This window comes from Pan troglodytes, chromosome 16 (genome assembly GCF_028858775.2).
Source record: "Pan troglodytes isolate AG18354 chromosome 16, NHGRI_mPanTro3-v2.0_pri, whole genome shotgun sequence".
Classification (NCBI taxonomy): domain Eukaryota; kingdom Metazoa; phylum Chordata; class Mammalia; order Primates; family Hominidae; genus Pan; species Pan troglodytes.
In genome coordinates, this window is record NC_072414.2 from 93,306,132 (window position 1) to 93,324,313 (window position 18,182).

General features: G+C 50.8%; 1 protein-coding gene across 8 annotated transcripts in view; it reads right to left on the reverse strand.

The window, feature by feature from the left end:
- The window catches only part of PCSK6 (proprotein convertase subtilisin/kexin type 6), a 198,027-nt gene that overhangs the window by 129,678 nt on the left and 50,167 nt on the right, over nucleotides 1–18,182 (reverse strand). For all 8 annotated transcript variants that reach the window (XM_054667239.1, XM_054667237.1, XM_054667238.1 and 5 more), the window contains exons 3-6: nucleotides 9,657–9,767; nucleotides 8,986–9,129; nucleotides 7,653–7,729; nucleotides 5,557–5,645 (exon numbers count right to left, since the gene is read on the reverse strand). In XM_054667239.1, the coding sequence (XP_054523214.1) occupies nucleotides 5,557–5,645; nucleotides 7,653–7,729; nucleotides 8,986–9,129; nucleotides 9,657–9,767 (421 nt within the window). The remainder of the gene's footprint in view (nucleotides 1–5,556; nucleotides 5,646–7,652; nucleotides 7,730–8,985; nucleotides 9,130–9,656; nucleotides 9,768–18,182) is intronic.

The window sequence follows — 18,182 nt, forward strand, 5'->3', positions numbered from 1 at the left end:
AACACAACAAAATGAAGGATTAGTGAACTTGAAGTTCAATAAAAATCATCCCATTCGAAGCAGAGAAAAAAGGGTTAAAAAAAATGAACAGTGCCTCAGTAACCTGTGAGGCGTATTAAGCAATCTAACAACTATAACTGTGCCCACAGAGAGTAGAAAGAAAATGGAACTTTAAAAAATTTGAAGAAATATTGACAATTTTTTTCCCAAATTTTCTTTAAAAAGAATAACCCACTAAGAAGCACAGAAAACCCAAGATGGAATTAATACGAAGAAAACTACACGAAAGAATGTTAGAGCCACAGGCAAAGCACAGATATTTTTAAAAATAACACTATGAAAGCGGCTACAGGGAAGGGCCATGGTGGCTCATGCCTGTAATCCCAGCACTTTGGGAGGCTCGGGTAGGAGGATCACTTGAGGCCAGGAGTTTGAGTCCAGCCTGGGCAACACAGCAGTATCTCATCCTACAAGGAAAAAGGTGTGTGTTTTTTTTAATTAGCTGGGAAAGGTTGTGTTCACCTGCAGTCCCAGATACTTGGGAGGCTCGGGTGGAAGGATCACTTGAGGCCAGGAGTTTAAGTCTGCAGTGAGCTATGATTATGCCACTGCACTCCGACCTGGGTGACGGAGCAAGACCCCATCTCTTAAAAAAAAAAAAAAAAGGAGCCATAGGAACAAATCACATTTCTTAAAAGGGAACAACAATAAGGATGGCAATTAACGATCGACTCATCATCCAAAACAACGGATACCAGAAGACAACAGAATAACATCTTTAAAGTGTTGAAAGACAAAAAAAAAAGTTAGAAGGTCATGTTCAGCATAATTTCTTTTAAGAAAAATGAAGAGAAGCCACTTTCAGATAAAATTGGGGAGAATTTTTCACTAGCATACCTGAACCTCAACAAATACCAAAAGAGGTGAGAGAGAACCTCAATAAATGCCAAAGAGCCTGGAGACAGGCTGAAGATAAATGGAAAGATGGAAATCCGAAGCTAGAAAAACTAAGGAAGACCAGTCAGTGGAATGGTGCACATGCAGGTAAGTGTATTTCTTTTCATAAGTAGTTTGCGGTCAACTACATGTTTAAAACAAGAAATGCACTGTGGGTTTATAACATGTGAAGTAAAATCTATAAAAACAACAGCACAAACAATGACAGTGATGGTGAATGGAAACAATCTTAGATTTACACATTATATAGAAAGCACACTATTAATTCCAGATAGACTGGGATAAGTTAGGATATGCATGATAACAGGGATATTTTTTAATTAACGCATTGAATATGGTTGAGCACATGCTGCATGTATAATACTGGATATGCCACTGACAGAGAGACGAAAGAGATGAGGGTCACAGTTCTGGGCCTCTAGGAGCTCAGCATGTCTTTGGAGGGAACCAACAAGGAAGATGGCACAGGACCACCTATTGAAGTTAAAGGGGCAGGTAGGAGCCCCAGGGGTGGCAGAGCAGGCACCCCATGAGAGCAGGGCATGAGGGTGTGGCTGAGCTTGACACGGCAGGACTTGACTACCCGTGAGAGTGCTGAAGAGACAATTACGTCTGCGGCGTGGGGCTGGGGTGAGCAGGCCACATAAAGATCGAGGACATGAGGTAGAGCTCACACCTCTCTGGAAGGTAGGTGTGGGGTTGAGGCTGGCCTTGACCCAAGGATCCGGTGATAGCCACTGGCTCCAAAGCTGCTGCAAACAGCTTTAGCCTCTCCACACAGGCAGCCAACCCGCTTCCTCCTGGTTCTCCCTCCAAGCCCACCTCTGGGTGGGTGCTCTAACACAGCTCCCTCTCTGAGTGTGCTGGCACACAACAGGGAATTTCCCTGGGATGTCCCTGGAGCTGACCATAGAGCTCTTCCTTTTCATGTCTTTATTGTTAGTTGTCACTCAAGAGACTATAATGCATATCCTAACTTATCCCAGTCTATCTGGAATTAATAGTATACTATTTTCTGTATAATGTATAAATCTAAGATAGAGCGTTTCCATTCACCATGACTGTTACCATTCCTGCTGTTGTTTATATACATATATATATATAGTTTCATACGTTATAAACCCACAGTGCATTGCTATTATTCTTGTTTTAAACACATGCCAAATTCTATCCCTACATTTTCCAGATCTGGAGGGAGCACCTTCACTTGCAGGACTCGGGAAACGTAGGGAAAGAGTTTGGCGATGAGTGTAGAGCTATCTAACGGTAATGCTGTGTTTACTGTGCACCTCATCTGGGAGGATCTTTATGCATGTTACTTCCACTGACTCCTCCCCGCAATCCATGATGCAGGTGTTACCCACCTGTGAGACCCCAGGGAGTCCTCTAAACCAGTGCTTCTCACATTGTCACTTGGAGACAAATGCCCTGCGATCTTGTTATAATGCAGACCCTGACTCCGTAGGCCTGGGGTGGGGATTCTGCATTTCTAACGGCTCCCAGAGGGTGCCATGCTCAAAGTCTAGGGACTTGGGGGAGCAAGGCTCAAGCAGCTCCAAAGGTGGGGTCCACCCCTCACTCAAAGCAACACAAATGGTTTTTATTCTCCCACTGAGAGTCTCAGCAAGAGGGAAGGAGGAGCTCAGCTATCCCCTGCAGACTTAGCCCAAGCCGATGGTTTCACACATGGTATCTGACTTCATCCTCATAACAAAACTGGGGAGGCAGCTGCCTGGTGGTCATTTCACCCCACAGGTAAAGAAACCTTGGCTCAGAGAGGTTATGTAAGTTGTTCAAGGACACACAGACAGTGAGTGGTGGGAATGGAACTGGCACCCAGGTTGGCCTGATTCTACAGATCCTGGAGAGACGTCTCAGGGCTCTGCACCCATCATCAAAGGCTCCAGGGAGAACTTATATATCTCAGTTTGCAAGAACTATCCACAAAGGAGCCAGGCCAGTTGACAGAGTCTCCTGATTTGTTCTGCAGAACGCGCCCTTGGGGGTTAATTCTGCTATAAAATGAAAATCCAAGCCACCTTCAAGATTTCCATGGGAAAAGGCAGGCAGAGTCCTAATTAAGTAAAAGCTAAGGACCCTCTTTTCGAAACACAAGAAATTCCCCCAAGGACTGGTGATCCAGGGAACCGTGGCCCAACCTCCCTGCCTGGTACTGCTCATAAGTGGAGCCAAAGCGGCTGCAGCCACCCTCACCAAGGCTCGGTGGCAGAACGGCAGAAAGTGGCTGCAGCCACCCTCACCAAGGCTCGGTGGCAGAACGGCAGAAAGTGGCTGCAGCCACCCTCACCAAGGCTCGGTGGCAGAACGGCAGAAAGTGGCTGCAGCCACCCTCACCAAGGCTCGGTGGCAGAACGGCAGAAAGCGGCTGCAGCCACCCTCACCAAGGCTCAGTGGCAGGATGGCAGTGCCCCCCCGGGAAGGTGGTTTCCCACTGCAGCCACCTGAGTGAGCAGGCGCACCTTCGGACTGAGAGGCAGACAGGCCTCCTGGGTGAGGCCGCAGTCCCTGGAGGCCCTCTGGCACTCCTCTCTGCTGCCCCCACTTGCTCAGTTCCCGGGTCAGTGACATGCACCTAGAGGGGCCTTCAGAGCACTTGGGTGACTGAGCTGTCACACTGCCGGGCTCCCGTGGGGAATAGGAAGACATTCAACACTACTCCAAAGCCTCATACTAGCAAGGGCAGCTTGACTGAGCAGTGTGAGAAGCTAAATGGCAAGACCAGACGCACGCAGGGGCGGGGGCGGCTGCTGCTCCGTAAAGGCACCAAGAAGAGCTGAGTCCCTGGTGAATGAGACGGGGGACAGCTGGATCCAGGGAGCAGGGACCAAGAAGAGCTGACTCCCTGGTGAATGAGGCGGGGGACAGCTGGATCCAGGGAGCAGGGACCAAGAAGAGCTGACTCCCTGGTGAATGAGACGGGGGACAGCTGGATCCAGGGAGCAGGGACCAAGAAGAGCTGACTCCCTGGTGAATGAGACGGGGGACAGCTGGATCCAGGGAGCAGGGACCAAGAAGAGCTGAGTCCCTGGTGAATGAGACGGGGGACAGCTGGATCCAGGGAGCAGGGACCAAGAAGAGCTGACTCCCTGGTGAATGAGACGGGGGACAGCTGGATCCAGGGAGCAGGGATCAAGAAGAGCTGACTCCCTGGTGAATGAGACGGGGGACAGCTGGATCCAGGGAGCAGGGACCAAGAAGAGCTGACTCCCTGGTGAATGAGACGGGGGACAGCTGGATCCAGGGAGCAGGGACCAAGAAGAGCTGAGTCCCTGGTGAATGAGACGGGGGACAGCTGGATCCAGGGAGCAGGGACCAAGAAGAGCTGACTCCCTGGTGAATGAGACGGGGGACAGCTGGATCCAGGGAGCAGGGACCAAGAAGAGCTGACTCCCTGGTGAATGAGACGGGGGACAGCTGGATCCAGGGAGCAGGGACCAAGAAGAGCTGAGTCCCTGGTGAATGAGACGGGGGACAGCTGGATCCACGGAGCAGGGACCAAGAAGAGCTGATTCCTTGGTGAATGAGACGGGGGACAGCTGGATCCAGGGAGCAGGGACCAAGAAGAGCTGATTCCCTGGTGAATGAGACGGGGGACAGCTGGATCCAGGGAGCAGGGACCAAGAAGAGCTGACTCCCTGGTGAATGAGACGGGGGACAGCTGGATCCAGGGAGCAGGGACCAAGAAGAGCTGACTCCCTGGTGAATGAGACGGGGGACAGCTGGATCCAGGGAGCAGGGACCAAGAAGAGCTGACTCCCTGGTGAATGAGACGGGGGACAGCTGGATCCAGGGAGCAGGGACCAAGAAGAGCTGAGTCCCTGGTGAATGAGACGGGGGACAGCTGGATCCACAGAGCAGGGACCAAGAAGAGCTGATTCCCTAGTGAATGAGACGGGGGACAGCTGGATCCAGGGAGCAGGGACCAAGAAGAGCTGAGTCCCTGGTGAATGAGACGGGGGACAGCTGGATCCAGGGAGCACTTCACAGAACAGAGCAGGCATGAGCTGCCATAAGGCACAGGTGGACAGAGCCAAGTGGAAAGACGGGGGGAGGCGGGGATGGGAATGGTTCAAGCCCAGGCATCAATCGGGAAGACCAGATGTGTCTAAGGGACACTATGACAAATGTCCTCTAAGGCCAGAGCAGGGGCAGGAGAAGTGGGCCAGCAGGCTTGAGTGGGAGTCGGAACCCACGGAAAGCTCTGGTCCCGGGTAAAAGCTGTCATTCTGTCTGGGAAGTGACGGAGCCACTGAAGGCTATGGGCAGCGGGGAATCAACGCAGCCTTCTAGGAGTCAGCAGCCAGGCCAGCAGGACCAGAGGAGAGAGGGTACCTTTCTGATGGGAACTGCAATGGCTTTGCAGGCAAAACAGTAAGCAGTTCCTCTGTCTTGAGGCCCCAATCCCTGTGGGTCAGCTGCCTGGGCCATGATACAGACGGCACTGCTGCGTCTGGCCCAGGGGTCTGCTGACATGGCCAAAGCCAAAAAACAGGAGGCTGCTGAGACCAGCGGACAGGGAGCTCCTAGCTGCCCCTGCCCCAGGCCCCTCGGCTCGCAGGCTGCCACGCCCGGCCTTACCTCCTATTTTGGCATTGTACGCTATGCCCACGATGCAGTAGGAATTGTTTGCTGAAGCAGCAACTTCTCCCGCACAACGAGTGCCGTGTCTGAAACAAAGGAAAAAACCAAGTGAGGACGCAGCCCAGCAAGTTTCAGTGAATTCAGTGCCTGGCTCGGTTCAATGCAACAAGAGAGTCAGTTGTCCGAAGCCCAGAGATGTCATTAAAGCCCATTTCCTGCATCCCCTCTCATCACCAACCCCACTCTGGGAGAAGGCACCAAGTCAGCCTGGGTACAGCCCTTCCTGGCATCCTGAACGTGGCAAGCGCTCACGCATGGTCACCTCTTCCAGGATGCCTCCCCTGACCCCCACGTGGGAGGAAGGTGCCTGCCCCAGTGCCCGTGGCCCTATACCTTCCTCCTCCCAGCGCGTGTAGTTGGCACATGGCCACTGCTGTGTAGGGTGGGTGCTGCGCCACCTCGGCCTCGTGTCTCCTGTGGCTGGCAGCATGGACACCTGCTGCCTGGCAGGATGAAAGAAGGAACTGTCTGGTGCTGATGTCACCTGCCTCATCCCCTATGCACCTACAACACCATGCTCACCCTGAGGCAGCCCTTCCTGTGCTTCTAAGGCCATTTAAGCTGGAGCTGAGGAAGAATGCTCTAAATTAAACACTCAGCAGCTGGTGGACTATGAAGAAATGACCAGAAAAACAAATTGCGTTTTCCTCAGTAATGACCCCATTCTCTGATGTGCCACGTTGGGTCAGTTCCTCCAGCGGGGGCCAAAATAGGAGCAACTTGAAATAGCACATCTTTGAGAAGGGTCCACAGAGGATGGGAATCATTGATTCAAATTTAAAGCTGCCTTTAAAAATCGCCCCAGGCAGCAGCCCTCTGGAAGAGAGTCATCTGTCCTTCCCTGGAAGCCACACAGCTTCAAGGCCAGGGCTGTTCCCGGGGTCGCAGAGCTCGATGGATGGCTTGGGATGGGATTGAATCCTGCCCCTCAAGGGTCACTGTGTGGTATGTGGGTCATTGCTCCTTTGCCCCAGGCATCCTCACTGGCAGCAGGAAGGGCACCTTGGGACGTGCATGAGGCTGGGCTGCTGCAGGCTCGCGGGAGCTCTGCAGCCTGCTGTGTGGAACTCCAGCGGCCGAGGCTTCCTGCACAGCATTGCCTGTGCACCCGTTTGTGAATCTCAGAATCAAAGCGACCACAAACTAAAAGACTATAATCGGGAGACGCCCCTCAGCAAGAATCTTGTCAACAGTGGGGAAGAAGAAAAAGCTTTTATTATTTCCCTCTGAATATTTTTAGAGGAATGATAAGAGCTCAGGGTATGGGGCATGCTGATGAGGAAGGAAAGAGACAGCAAATGAATTCCCAGGACTGACCCCAGGGCTGCCGTTTACACTGCAAAGTCACCTGGGCTCTCCGGACCCCACTGCCTCCACTTGCAAAATGACAGTGACACAAAAACGCCCACCATTTCGGGACAATCTGCTGGGTGCATTCCTCATGCATCATCTCACTGACCCCTCCCGTGACCCTGTGAGGTAGGGGACATCACTGGCCCGGAAGAGCCTCTAAGACACTAAGACATGAAGTTTCAAGCAGCTCACCCAGCATGCACGCAGCCGGTAAGTGGGAGAGCTGCGATCTGAACCTGGGTCTATCCGGCATTACTCATGCCCCTTCCACCTCATTCCTAAGGTCACAGAGACACAAAAGCTCGGGCATATGATCTGTGTGCTCAAACAGACCAAACTGCTGTCTTCACACAGCAGGTCATGGAGACCGTTAGACTTAAGGGTTTCTCTTTTAAAATATTTCAAGAAAGTTGGAAACAGGAATGATGTCTGTCAAACACCCATTTCTAGCTGCCCGGCAGCAGTGACACCCCAGAGGAACAGGCTGACTCCACAGAAGCTGGCCGTGCCTGAAGGGCCGTGCCTGGCATGGCCTGTGACTCCTGGAGAAGCCTGCCTTGCGCCCGGGCAGGGAAGATACGCCGGCAGCCACCGCCTCTCCAGCTCCCTCGCACACACATTCAACAGCGACGCTGCAGGGAGGGGAAGAGAAGCCGGGGAGATGAGGCGAGGTGACGTACTTATTTTCATTGCTGGCATCATATCGCGGAGATGGGTCATAATCATTGCCGTTCACATCGTAGCTGGCGTAGGAATCCTAAGAAATGGAATCGTGGTGAGTGAGGAGAAATGGCATATGACAGCTCTGTTTTAAATGGATTTTACGTTCCGTTGGCAAATAGAGAAACCACACGCGGGGTTCCTCTCTTACTATAGCTATAATCTCATATACGTTTTTATCGTGGTAAAATATACGTGACAGGAAATACACGACCTTAACCATTCTCGGGTGTGCGGCTCAGTGGCATTAATTCACAGTGCTGTGCGGCCATCGCTGCTACCCATCTCCAGAACTCCTTCAACCTGCAAAACCCCACGCCCACTCAACACTAACTCCCCACTCCTCTCTCCCAGGCCCTGGCAACCCCCACTCCACCTTTTTGTCTAAGATTTTGGCTACTCTGAGTCACTCGTGTAAGTGGAATCAGGCAGTATTTGTCCTTTTGTGACTGGCTTATTTCACTTCGCTTAACGTCCAAGGTTTATCCACGTTTCCACGTGGGTCAGGATTTCCTTCATTTTATATTTTCAATAGGTATGCTTTTGTTTATATGACTGTAACAGCAGTATTCACATAATTTTACATTCTCCTTTTAAAATATATGATAAAAGCTTTCCAGTGTTGTTGACGTAGTCTGCAAAATTCATTTCTAAGGGCTGCATAACGATCTGTCAGATGGATACAATATGGTTTACTTAATCACCGGTAGGTGCCCAAGTCCCTTAGAGTATTTCTTGCATCTATGATATTTACGATATGCCAAGCTTGCGTCCTTACATTTAACTAATTTAGTCCTTACAATAACTCCGTGAGAGAGTCGTTCTCTTATGAACCATTTTACAGACGGTAAAATGTTTACAGATGAGGCACAGAGAAGTTAAGTAACTTACTCAAGATCTCAGAGCTAATCATTTGCAGACCCAGGATAGGAATCCAGGCACTCTGGGCCTGGAGCCCGTGTTTTCACACTGTCACCCTGTCACTGTTCGTGTTGCTACTATCTGTACACTGATGATCCCCCTCCATGCATTTCTTAGTTCTTTAGGCTCCATTCCTAAAAGTGTATGTGACTGTGCAAGCATGTGGATGAATCCCTCTGCAAAACCCTTGCCCCTGACAGTAGCAAGTAGCAGCATATTCATTTTCCTAATTCTCTCCAGCATAGTTTTCTTTACTGCCTAACTTAATGGGGGCTTGGGGGAGATCGGGACCTTACTGTTTTTAAACTTGCATCTACTTAATGACCAGCACAGTTGAATATATTTGCATGTCAGTTCCGAGGATTGACTTACATAATTTGGGGCCAGGTCAGGGTGATTTCTCTCTATGCCATCATCGAGGATGGTGACTACCACGTTTTTTCCTGTGTAGCCCCTCTTCCATGCTGCCTGGACATTCATTTCCGACCGGCAGCGACTGTTCTTGTCGCCACAATGCTGTAAGCACAAAAGACACAAAGTCCCCCCGACATGGACATTCCAGATGCAGAATTGACACTCGGTGCACACCCCACAGGGAGGCGCTTAGGCTTGCGAGTAAATAAGGAGGGAACACCTATCCCTGCCTTACATAGCAGAGCTCCTCTTTCCCACTCGGATCGACAATCATGCAGACGGCTCCCTTGCTTTTTCTGCACCTGCAATCTATCATTTTCCCAGGGCATCACCTCCCAGCAGGAGCTCTGTCCATGGGCCGGGCTTTGCCATTTAGTCATACAGCCTGCATCAAATCACTTCCCTTCTTAAAGAGCCCCCAGCCCAGGGTGTGCTGCACAAAGTTTCAGAAAAAATCCACAAGAAAGCTGGTACTGCACAGCCTTGCGGTAGGGGTTTTACACCCTCAAGGTGAAGTGTGTCTGTCTGGAGATGTTGTTTGAATTTAGCTTTGTTGAGGGAAATTAACCCATTTCAGAGACCTGGCAGTGCAAGTGTCCTGGGGCAGACAGAGGTCCTGTCCTACTCACCAGGTACCACATGTTGGACCAAATGGGGTCGTTGAAGTAAAGGGCCTGTGGGTCACTTCGCACCTGTCTCTTCACCCTTCGTTTCACTTCCTGTTGCTGGAGCCATTTCACCTACCAGAAGAAATGCAATTACTGTTTATATTAGAAACGATTTCTTGATTTTATGTAGCCTCTTTGCAGGTGCTACAGCCTTCCTTGTGCATGAATATCTGTGTCATAGTAGATATTTTAGATGGTAAGTTCCTGGGGACATTTTCACTTCGAAGTGACTACATTTGAAAGATGAGAAGTTGTTTGTGTATACAGAGGAAGAAATAACACCACTCTGATAGATTTTGAAGTCGCTGTACTAAAAGAAAGAAAGTGCTCACGCCTGTTGTCCCAGCACGTTGGGAGGCCAAGGCAGGAAGATCGCCTGAGCCCAGGAGTTTGAGACCAGCCTGGGCAACATGGTGAAACCCCACCTCTCCAAAAAAAAAAAAAAAAAAAATCTAGCTGGGCATGATGGCGCATGCCTATAGTCCCAGCTCCTCAGGAGACTGAGGTGAAAGGATTGCTTGAGCCTGGGAAGTCAAGGCTGCAGTGAGCCGTGATGGTGCCACTGCCCTCCAGTCTGGGCGACACAACACGACCCTGTCAAAAAAAAAAAAAGACAGAGAGAGAGAGAGACAGAAAGACAAGAAGGAAGGGAGGGAGAGAGGGAGAGAAGGAAGGAAGCCAGCCTTGTGAAATGGCCAATAAATTATCTGGTGATCCTTGTCCTGAAGAAAAAGGAAATACACACATGGGAAAGCAGTGAATGAAGAAAGTGTTTGGTTAACTGGTATTGGAATTTGCTTTACAGTAAGGACATAAGTAAATACGATAAGCCATATATTGGAATATTTGGCAGCCACCAGCAATATGGTACCAAAACATGCACAGAGAAAAATCTAGAAAGGAATACAGCAAAATAGCAGTAGCATCAGTTCCTGGGTGGTGACATTATTGCTAATTTAAAATTTTACAATTACTTTCAGGATGTCATAAACGTCTTTCAGTCAGCATGATTTGTTTTCACGATCAAGGAAAAAAGTTCACAAGGCTGTATCACTGATATTTAAGACCAAGGATCAAGGCACCAGGCCACCTGCAATAAAACCCAGCCCCGTGCTCACCAGCTGTGTGACTTGGAGCTGACAGTGGACATCCATGGCCTCAGGGTGGTGTCCACCCACACAGTGGGGACAGTCATGGGTTGCCACAGGGTTAATATAAGAAACAACACATATAAAGCCCTCAGACCAGTGCCTGGAGCACACCTGCTCTTATCATCCTGTGTACACATTCTTTTCAAGCTGGAAAAACTTTTTCATTTTAAAAGGATCTTGGGGTAAAGACTTCTTGGACGCTGAGTGGGAATGTTTTCTTTGGTCTTACCACGGCAGCTCCACCTGATTGAATAATGCTCAAAGCTGGGGTTCAGCCTGGCTCTGGGGCCTGACATGAGTGGGATAAGGATGGGCACCAGGGCCGTGCTCTCGAGGAGTCTGCACTACATTCAGGGGATCCCACCAATCAGAGGATGATGTGAGTTCCAAACAGGGCAGGCTGCCTGGAGGAGGCAGCTAGAGGCAGGGGAGTAACAAGAGAAGGGGGCGGGGCCCCAAGGTGACCCAAGGCTGGCGACCCCGGGTCGTGCTGGAAGCTAGAACAGAGTTACCTGAGGCTGAGTGGGCAGGGAGTAACGGTCCCCAAGAGCAAAGGGACAAGATTTCTCTTCCTCCTCCCTGAGCCTTGGCCTCCCCACATCACCCTGAGCAAGGAGAGCTGAGCACCTGCATACACAGCTCAAATTTAGGGCTGGGGATGGCCTCCAAGACATCCTTCGTGTACAGGGCAAAATGCCGGAAGAGAGGCATCCCAGCCTGTCCCACCCCGATGTAATTCGTCTATAAAACACCAGCAGACCAGACGGCTTAGAAACACCGCAAAGGGCTCAAAATCAGTTTCACGTCACACACTTAAAAAATCCTCAGCACCAAGTCCTAGATAATTTATAATGGCCGCTGACAGATACTTCCACAGAAAATAAAACTATAAAATGAGATATTTTGTTCCTAACACCGGCTGATGGCATTTTGCAATGTCCCCATATATTACTGCCTGAACTAGAAAGCTTTTTACCTGGTCTAAGATGCCGCAAACAATATTTCATAATCTGTTCAGCACGCTATTACAAAATACAGTGGTATGTAGATCCCGCACAGCCCAAAGCTCCCAAGGATGTTCCGCCCTCCTGCCAGGCTGAGCCCTGTTTGTGCTAAGGGGCCCTGAACTCTCCGTTCTAACAACATCCAGCCCCTTCCAATTGCTGTGCCCACCAGACCACACTTCCAGTCAGAGGAGGAGGCACACTCTGCCCCTCCAAGCCCAAGTGGGTGACACCCCACTAATCAGCTGGGAGATGTGGGAAAGCGTAGAGTCAGAAGTCATAAGAGGGTTCCTCAGCAGGATGAAAGAGCCTGGGCATCCCGGCCCTTGGCCCTTGCTGGGCTCTGGGCAAAACCCCACAACACTGGCACACAGTTCTGAGGGGGACTGTGATAGCCTGGGGCCCGCAGCACAGTTTGGGGCTCTCTCTCTGTCGTGGTCGCAGGGGCAGCCCTCTCTCTGCTAACACACCTGCTCATTGTAAGTCTCTGACGGCAAGTGAGGTGCTGTCAGGCCAATGGAACCGAACACTGTACAACAGATGACTGACCAGGCGCGGGAGCTTCTCCGTGGAGATGGGATGCAGGCAGACAGCGCGGTGGCAGAGGCTGATTCTCCCAGCACCCACTGTGTCCCTTCCTCTGGGTTCCAGTCACTCCCTTGCTTCTCACCCAGCTCCAGGACAGCACAAGGGGATCCCGGATCCCACCTCCTACCCATGACAAAGAGAAAGCCATTTTCCAGGTTCACCTTCCCCAGTGTCTCCGGAGAGCAGGCATCCTGGGGTCACTTATTCTGTGGCCCACTCAACAAAAATGCACTGAGTCTTCCTGTGTGTCTGCGCCAGGTTCTGGGAAGATCAGCATGAACATACCTGGTTCCCGGCCAGGACCAAAGTGCCTCCCCCTCCCATCCCCAGCTGGGATGCAAAGCTCTGCCTTCAGTGCCCCCTTGGGGTGAAACCAGGAGTCACCTGGACACTCTGTGGAGGTCAGAGGTGTGTCACCAGCCCCAAACCAAGCGACTAAAACTCCAGCTCTCCCATCGAATGGAAGCAACCCTCACAGGTTGCAGTGAGCAGAGATTGCACCATTGCACTCCAGCCTGGGCGACAGAGTGAGACTCTGTCTCAAAAAAAAAAAGAAAGAAAGAAAGAAAGAAAGAAAGAAAGAAAGAAAGAAAGAAAGAAAGAAAGAAAGAAAGAAAATGTGATTAGGTCTTAATGACTGCTAGATGACATCTGTTGACTTTTTTTGTGGAAGATCAACTATAAGTGATTTGGGGCAAAGGCAAGGTTTGCCAAATGCCACTTCTAGCCCAAACACAAACCATCTTTCTCTGCAAATCTGTAGAAAGTGCCAGGATTTCTTTAACGTCATACTTTGAAGATAGAACTTCACTCTGACCTTTTTATCCTTTTCTCTATTTTCCAAATGTATGTTTCCTGCTAAACACGCAGCACAGTTATAGATAAGCTACGCTCCAGGGCAGGGAGTTCTAATCATGAAGGCTTCATCGTCTTCTCAAGACAGGTGCGCAGCAACACTTTCTTTTGTAGTGTGTGCTTCCTCCAGCTTCCTTCTCGAGAAGCCAAGTTAAAATGAGGCATCCGTTGACTGTCCCTCTGTTGATAAGACGAGGTAAAATCTAAGGATGTTCCTAAAGGGTAACATAAACAAGCAGAGACCCAGGAGGGGGCCCTGCCCGCGTTCCAGTAAATGGCTTGCCATGCTGCAGGCTGTCCATGCCACCGAGTTGTGATCCTTGTCCAAGCGTCCTTTCAGCGAGCAGCCATGGGCAGCCTTGGCCCTGTCTTCTTCCCTGTGGGCCACAGGTGGGCCAGAAGCTTGCTGACATATCATTCCCAGGTGTGACAAGCGACAGGGGCGGGTGTTTTGAAACTTTCACTCATGAGCCAGTGTCACCAAAGACAGCACGAAATCCCTCCCACTTGCACGTCCACCCAAAGCCACCACGTCCTTCTGCCCTAACTTCAAGCCCGTGCCTATTCTGAGGGGCCCTGCTGTGGCTCAGGAAGGCCCCTAGAAGTTCTTGGGAGCTGGAGAGTCCTAAAAGGAGAGGGGCTTCAGTCTTTGCTCTGAGATGGAGTGAAGGCCACGAAGGGCATACACAGGCACCCTCCCCCAGCGGTCCAGGGGTCCCACACAGCATCAAGGGAGTCAAGCTGCTGAGGTTCTTTGAAGTACGCACCGGCAGGGCTGCGGACACAAGGTTCACACAGGTTCTGCACAGTTGTAGCCAAAGCAAGGGAGACAGCTCGGCCAGCTCTTTCTTTTCTCTTTTCTCCCTGGTTTCATCAAAGTGAAGGTTACTTTATTCTGTAACTGTGAAAGAACAAGGGGACTGCAAGCCAGACCTGACTGTCCACCAGGGCATATCAAGGGAGGGAGTCGGAGGCCATACCTCAGCACCCAGGAGCCACCAAGCTCCAAAGCCTCCTCCGGGAGAGAACCATCAGGGCACCGTAGAAAATAAGCCTGTTATTCTCTCTGTGTGGGAGGTGGGCACCCTGCCTGGGCCTCTCCCTCCACACTGTAAAGCAGGGGCTGGGACCGGTCCCTCTCTCAGAGCTTGTGCACTCAACAGTCTGTGGCGCTTAGATCTTGATTCCCATCAACCTTGACTGCTCTGAGCACCTCGCTGGGCCAACATCCAACCAGCTAAAGAGCTCAGTGAGAAGGCTCACAGGTGAATTTAAAGAAAGAAAAATCCCGCTCCCTGACAAGTGCCCGTCACTGCATAACGTGCAACGTGGCCCTTCTCTCACTGACAGGCGACGATTCATGCAGCACACTGGAGCCATCTTGCCCTGGATCCCACAGTCCCTCAAGGAGTGGAAGGACAGGCTCGAGTCCCAGAAACCCCAGAACTGTATGCAAAATGGTGCCGGCATGAGCATGATGTCTTTTTTCCTCTGGAGAGCGAGAGGCTCCACAACTTCCATCAGCTTTTCAAAGGGGCCTGTGATTCCCCCAAATGGCTAAGAACCACTGAACCAAGCTAGACAGAGGCAGAAAGCAGATCCAAGTTCTCCCTGAGTGAGGGATTGGTCCTGCGGCCGTCATCTTCCAGCAGGGCAAGAGGACCATCGCGACAAGTGAGAGACGATTACATGGTATCGTGAGAGCCCATCACGGCGAGATGCCCAGGCCCACCTCTGGCGCAGCACTGGCTCAACTTGGGGTGGGGCCGGGAAACCCCAGGCTGCCATGGCAACCACACAGCGGGAACCCAGTGAGTAAGCCTGGGCAGTAGAGGAGGGGGAGGAGGAACCAGAAAATAAAGGACAGAAAGCAACCCCCACCACCACCTCCCGTGTCATCCAGGCAGCTGCGAGCCCAGCTCCCTCCCCACTGCCTCCCCTGCAGCCATAACTGCAACAGCGTAGAGACCATTTCTTGAATTCTTTCCATTGAAGTTAAACTACAGGTGCCAGAAGACCCCTGCTTAACAGTCATGAGAGGGAAGTCCTCGCTCTGCCGATGACGGAAATGGGACAGTGTGTGTGAAAGCTCTTTGGGAAAGTAAAGCTACTCATTTGTAAGTTAGTTCTTATTTTGCTGAAAGGGGACAGAAGGTGCCCCTCTCCCCACCGCCCGCCACCCACCTCCACTCACTGACAACAGAAGAGGCAGCTGGAGCCCAGCTTCACCTATTGTTAGGGGCTGACCTGTGAACCCCTAAATTCTTATGTTGAAATCTTAACCCCGGGTAGCTCAGAATGTGACTGTAATGGGAGATAAGGGCCTTAAAGAGGTAATTACGTTAATATGAGGTCATGATGTGGGGGACCCTAATCCAGTCTGGCCAGTGTCCCATGAGAAGAGATTAGGACAGAGCCACTCGCAGAGAGGGACAACCACGTGAGGATCAAGAGACCTCAGAAGAAACCAACCCTGCCAACGCCGTAATCTCAGTCTTCCAACCTTCCTAAGTGTGAGACAATACCGTTCTGTGGTTGAAGTCCCCGCATCCTGTGGGACTTTGTTACAACTGCCCCCGCAGACTAACAAACTATGAGGTCCAACACTGCTCAACGTGTCTGACACGTAGTCACTGTCAGTACCTCTGTTATTTTAGCTCCAGCAATACAGGATACAGCTTTGTCAATTGAAAACTATATTTAGGATTTTTCCATAATTTAGCCAAGGTGGGTCAGAATTTACTTCTAAAGTATTTACATAGAAAGAAGTTGCTTATGTTACACACAACTTGCTTATAGGAACCACATCTCTGGAACTTGAGATATGCTTCAGGAAGCATTGTCTACTGTTCTGTGGGTCGCTGCTGGACTTGTAAGGGAGTAAAAGCAAATGATACGTGGCCTTGACCCTCGATAACCTCCTATTGCATTGGCAAGAGATGGGCCTGCATGCTTTGAACTCCAAGTTCCTCTCTCCTGAGGCATCCGCACAGCAGCGTCAGTCCGCCTTCCCATCGCCTCTCCTCTGGTTCTGGAACACTGAACGCCCTCCCAAGCCTGATGATCCAGGTCCCCCAGGAACCACCTGCAGCTCCCCTGCCGACTCTGTCTGTCCCTGACAGATCCCAAACAAACTGAACTAGTCATCGCTCCCAACAAACACTGCTGTGTGCTCCTACTCTAGGGCCAGATCTAGAATACAAACATACGACTGCTAGAAGAGCAGGCCAAGTCCGCAGCCTCTGAGCAGGCTTCCTGGTGGCAGGGATATTGGAGCCCAGAGGGGAAGGTGGGGAAGAGAGCGACAGCAGGGGAAGGTGGGGAGCCGTCTGTGCAAAAGCTCTGCAGAGGGAAAAAGAGCGAAAGTCATCCGAGGAGGACCTTAAAGGCCAGTGGTGGCCGGGACTCAGGGGGCCACAGGAGGCCAGAAAAAGCAGGGTTTGGGAGGTGTAGATACAGCTTTGTGGCACCATCAGGCATGTATTTCAGAGGATCCCTCAGGAGCATGGGAGGTGACTGGCCGGGGCAAGGATGCCCACATGAGGCCAGCAAGGAGGGCAGTGCAGTGGTGCAGGCAAGAGATGACAGGAGCTGGGCCTAGGGCAGGAGACACAGGACATGGCAGGGCCGGGTTGTACGGGAGGTGGAACAAGTGTAGGGGGGAAGGAGAGGCCGCTGGCACTGCAGTGGAATGCGGATGAGCGCTTCCCTCTGAGACAGACTAGGGTCAGAGACAGTGAGCTGGGTTTGGGACATACTGACTTTGGATTGTCTTTGAGATATCTAAGCGGAAGGGCAGAGCATGTCGTGAAAGAATAAAATGCTGTCTTTTAAGGTAAATGTACACATTCAAACTTTTTACCAATTCCTAGCAGCCATGCCACTAGAACCAGCTGGGTGGTGCTGAAAATGTGAACAGCCAACTTGTCACTGTCATCCGATCACCCTCATGGGGGAGCAGTCCACTGTCCCCGCGTGGGCAAATCCTCTGGGCCCTGGGCAGCTGCCTGGCCCTGCCCTCAGCCCCGTGACACAGTTCATCAACCCCTGAGACCAATGTGGTCACTTACTGTCTATGTGCTCTCGTAAGGAACTTTCTGTTTGTTTGCACTTTGAATTGCTCTAGCACACAAAACTGTTAGATAAAATTCCATCTGTGGTTAATGGAAAGATCTGCTTCAACATTGCATCACTGCTGGAAGGAAACACGAGCTTTGATTAAACTCCGGGGGCAAAGTCCCATCCTACGAAACAGAATGCCTCCTCTGGTCCTTGTAATCATTTTGCAACTTCTAAGCTTTAAAGCACTGAAATGAAGCATTGAACCCAAGCCTCCTACGGCCCTAGAAGGAGCCACCAAGGCTCCCTCTGAACATCTTTATCCTTCCATTTCCATCACCAATCTGGCTGAGATCTGTAGGGAAGGAAAAGAGCCGAACCCAAGTCATCACGCTAAAATGTAAGGTCTGGAAGACACAGGCAGCAACGACTAACTATAAGCCAGCTTGGAACATAATCAGAACAAGTAATTTTAAAAAAATTTGTGAGCCCTTTCAGTGATTGGTCGACGCTTCTGTAATATCCACCCTTCTCCAGACTTTTGGCAAAAGAACAAGTTAAAAACAAAAGCTTTCAGTTTGCTTAAATGACAAGCCTTGGAAAAACCCAGCGACCGATAACTGCACACTGCGAACACTTGGGCTGTTCCTCCAAGGACAGGGCTGAGTAACAAAGCAATCTGAGCAAAATGGCCCTTTTCAAAGACGGTAAGAAAAACATCAAGTAAAGGTAATTAAGAATGCAAGGAAAATGACTGTACCATTCCGGTACAGGATCAGTGCGAAGAAGGTGCCTAATAAGTGTGCGTGCACACACGTGCTTAACAGAGT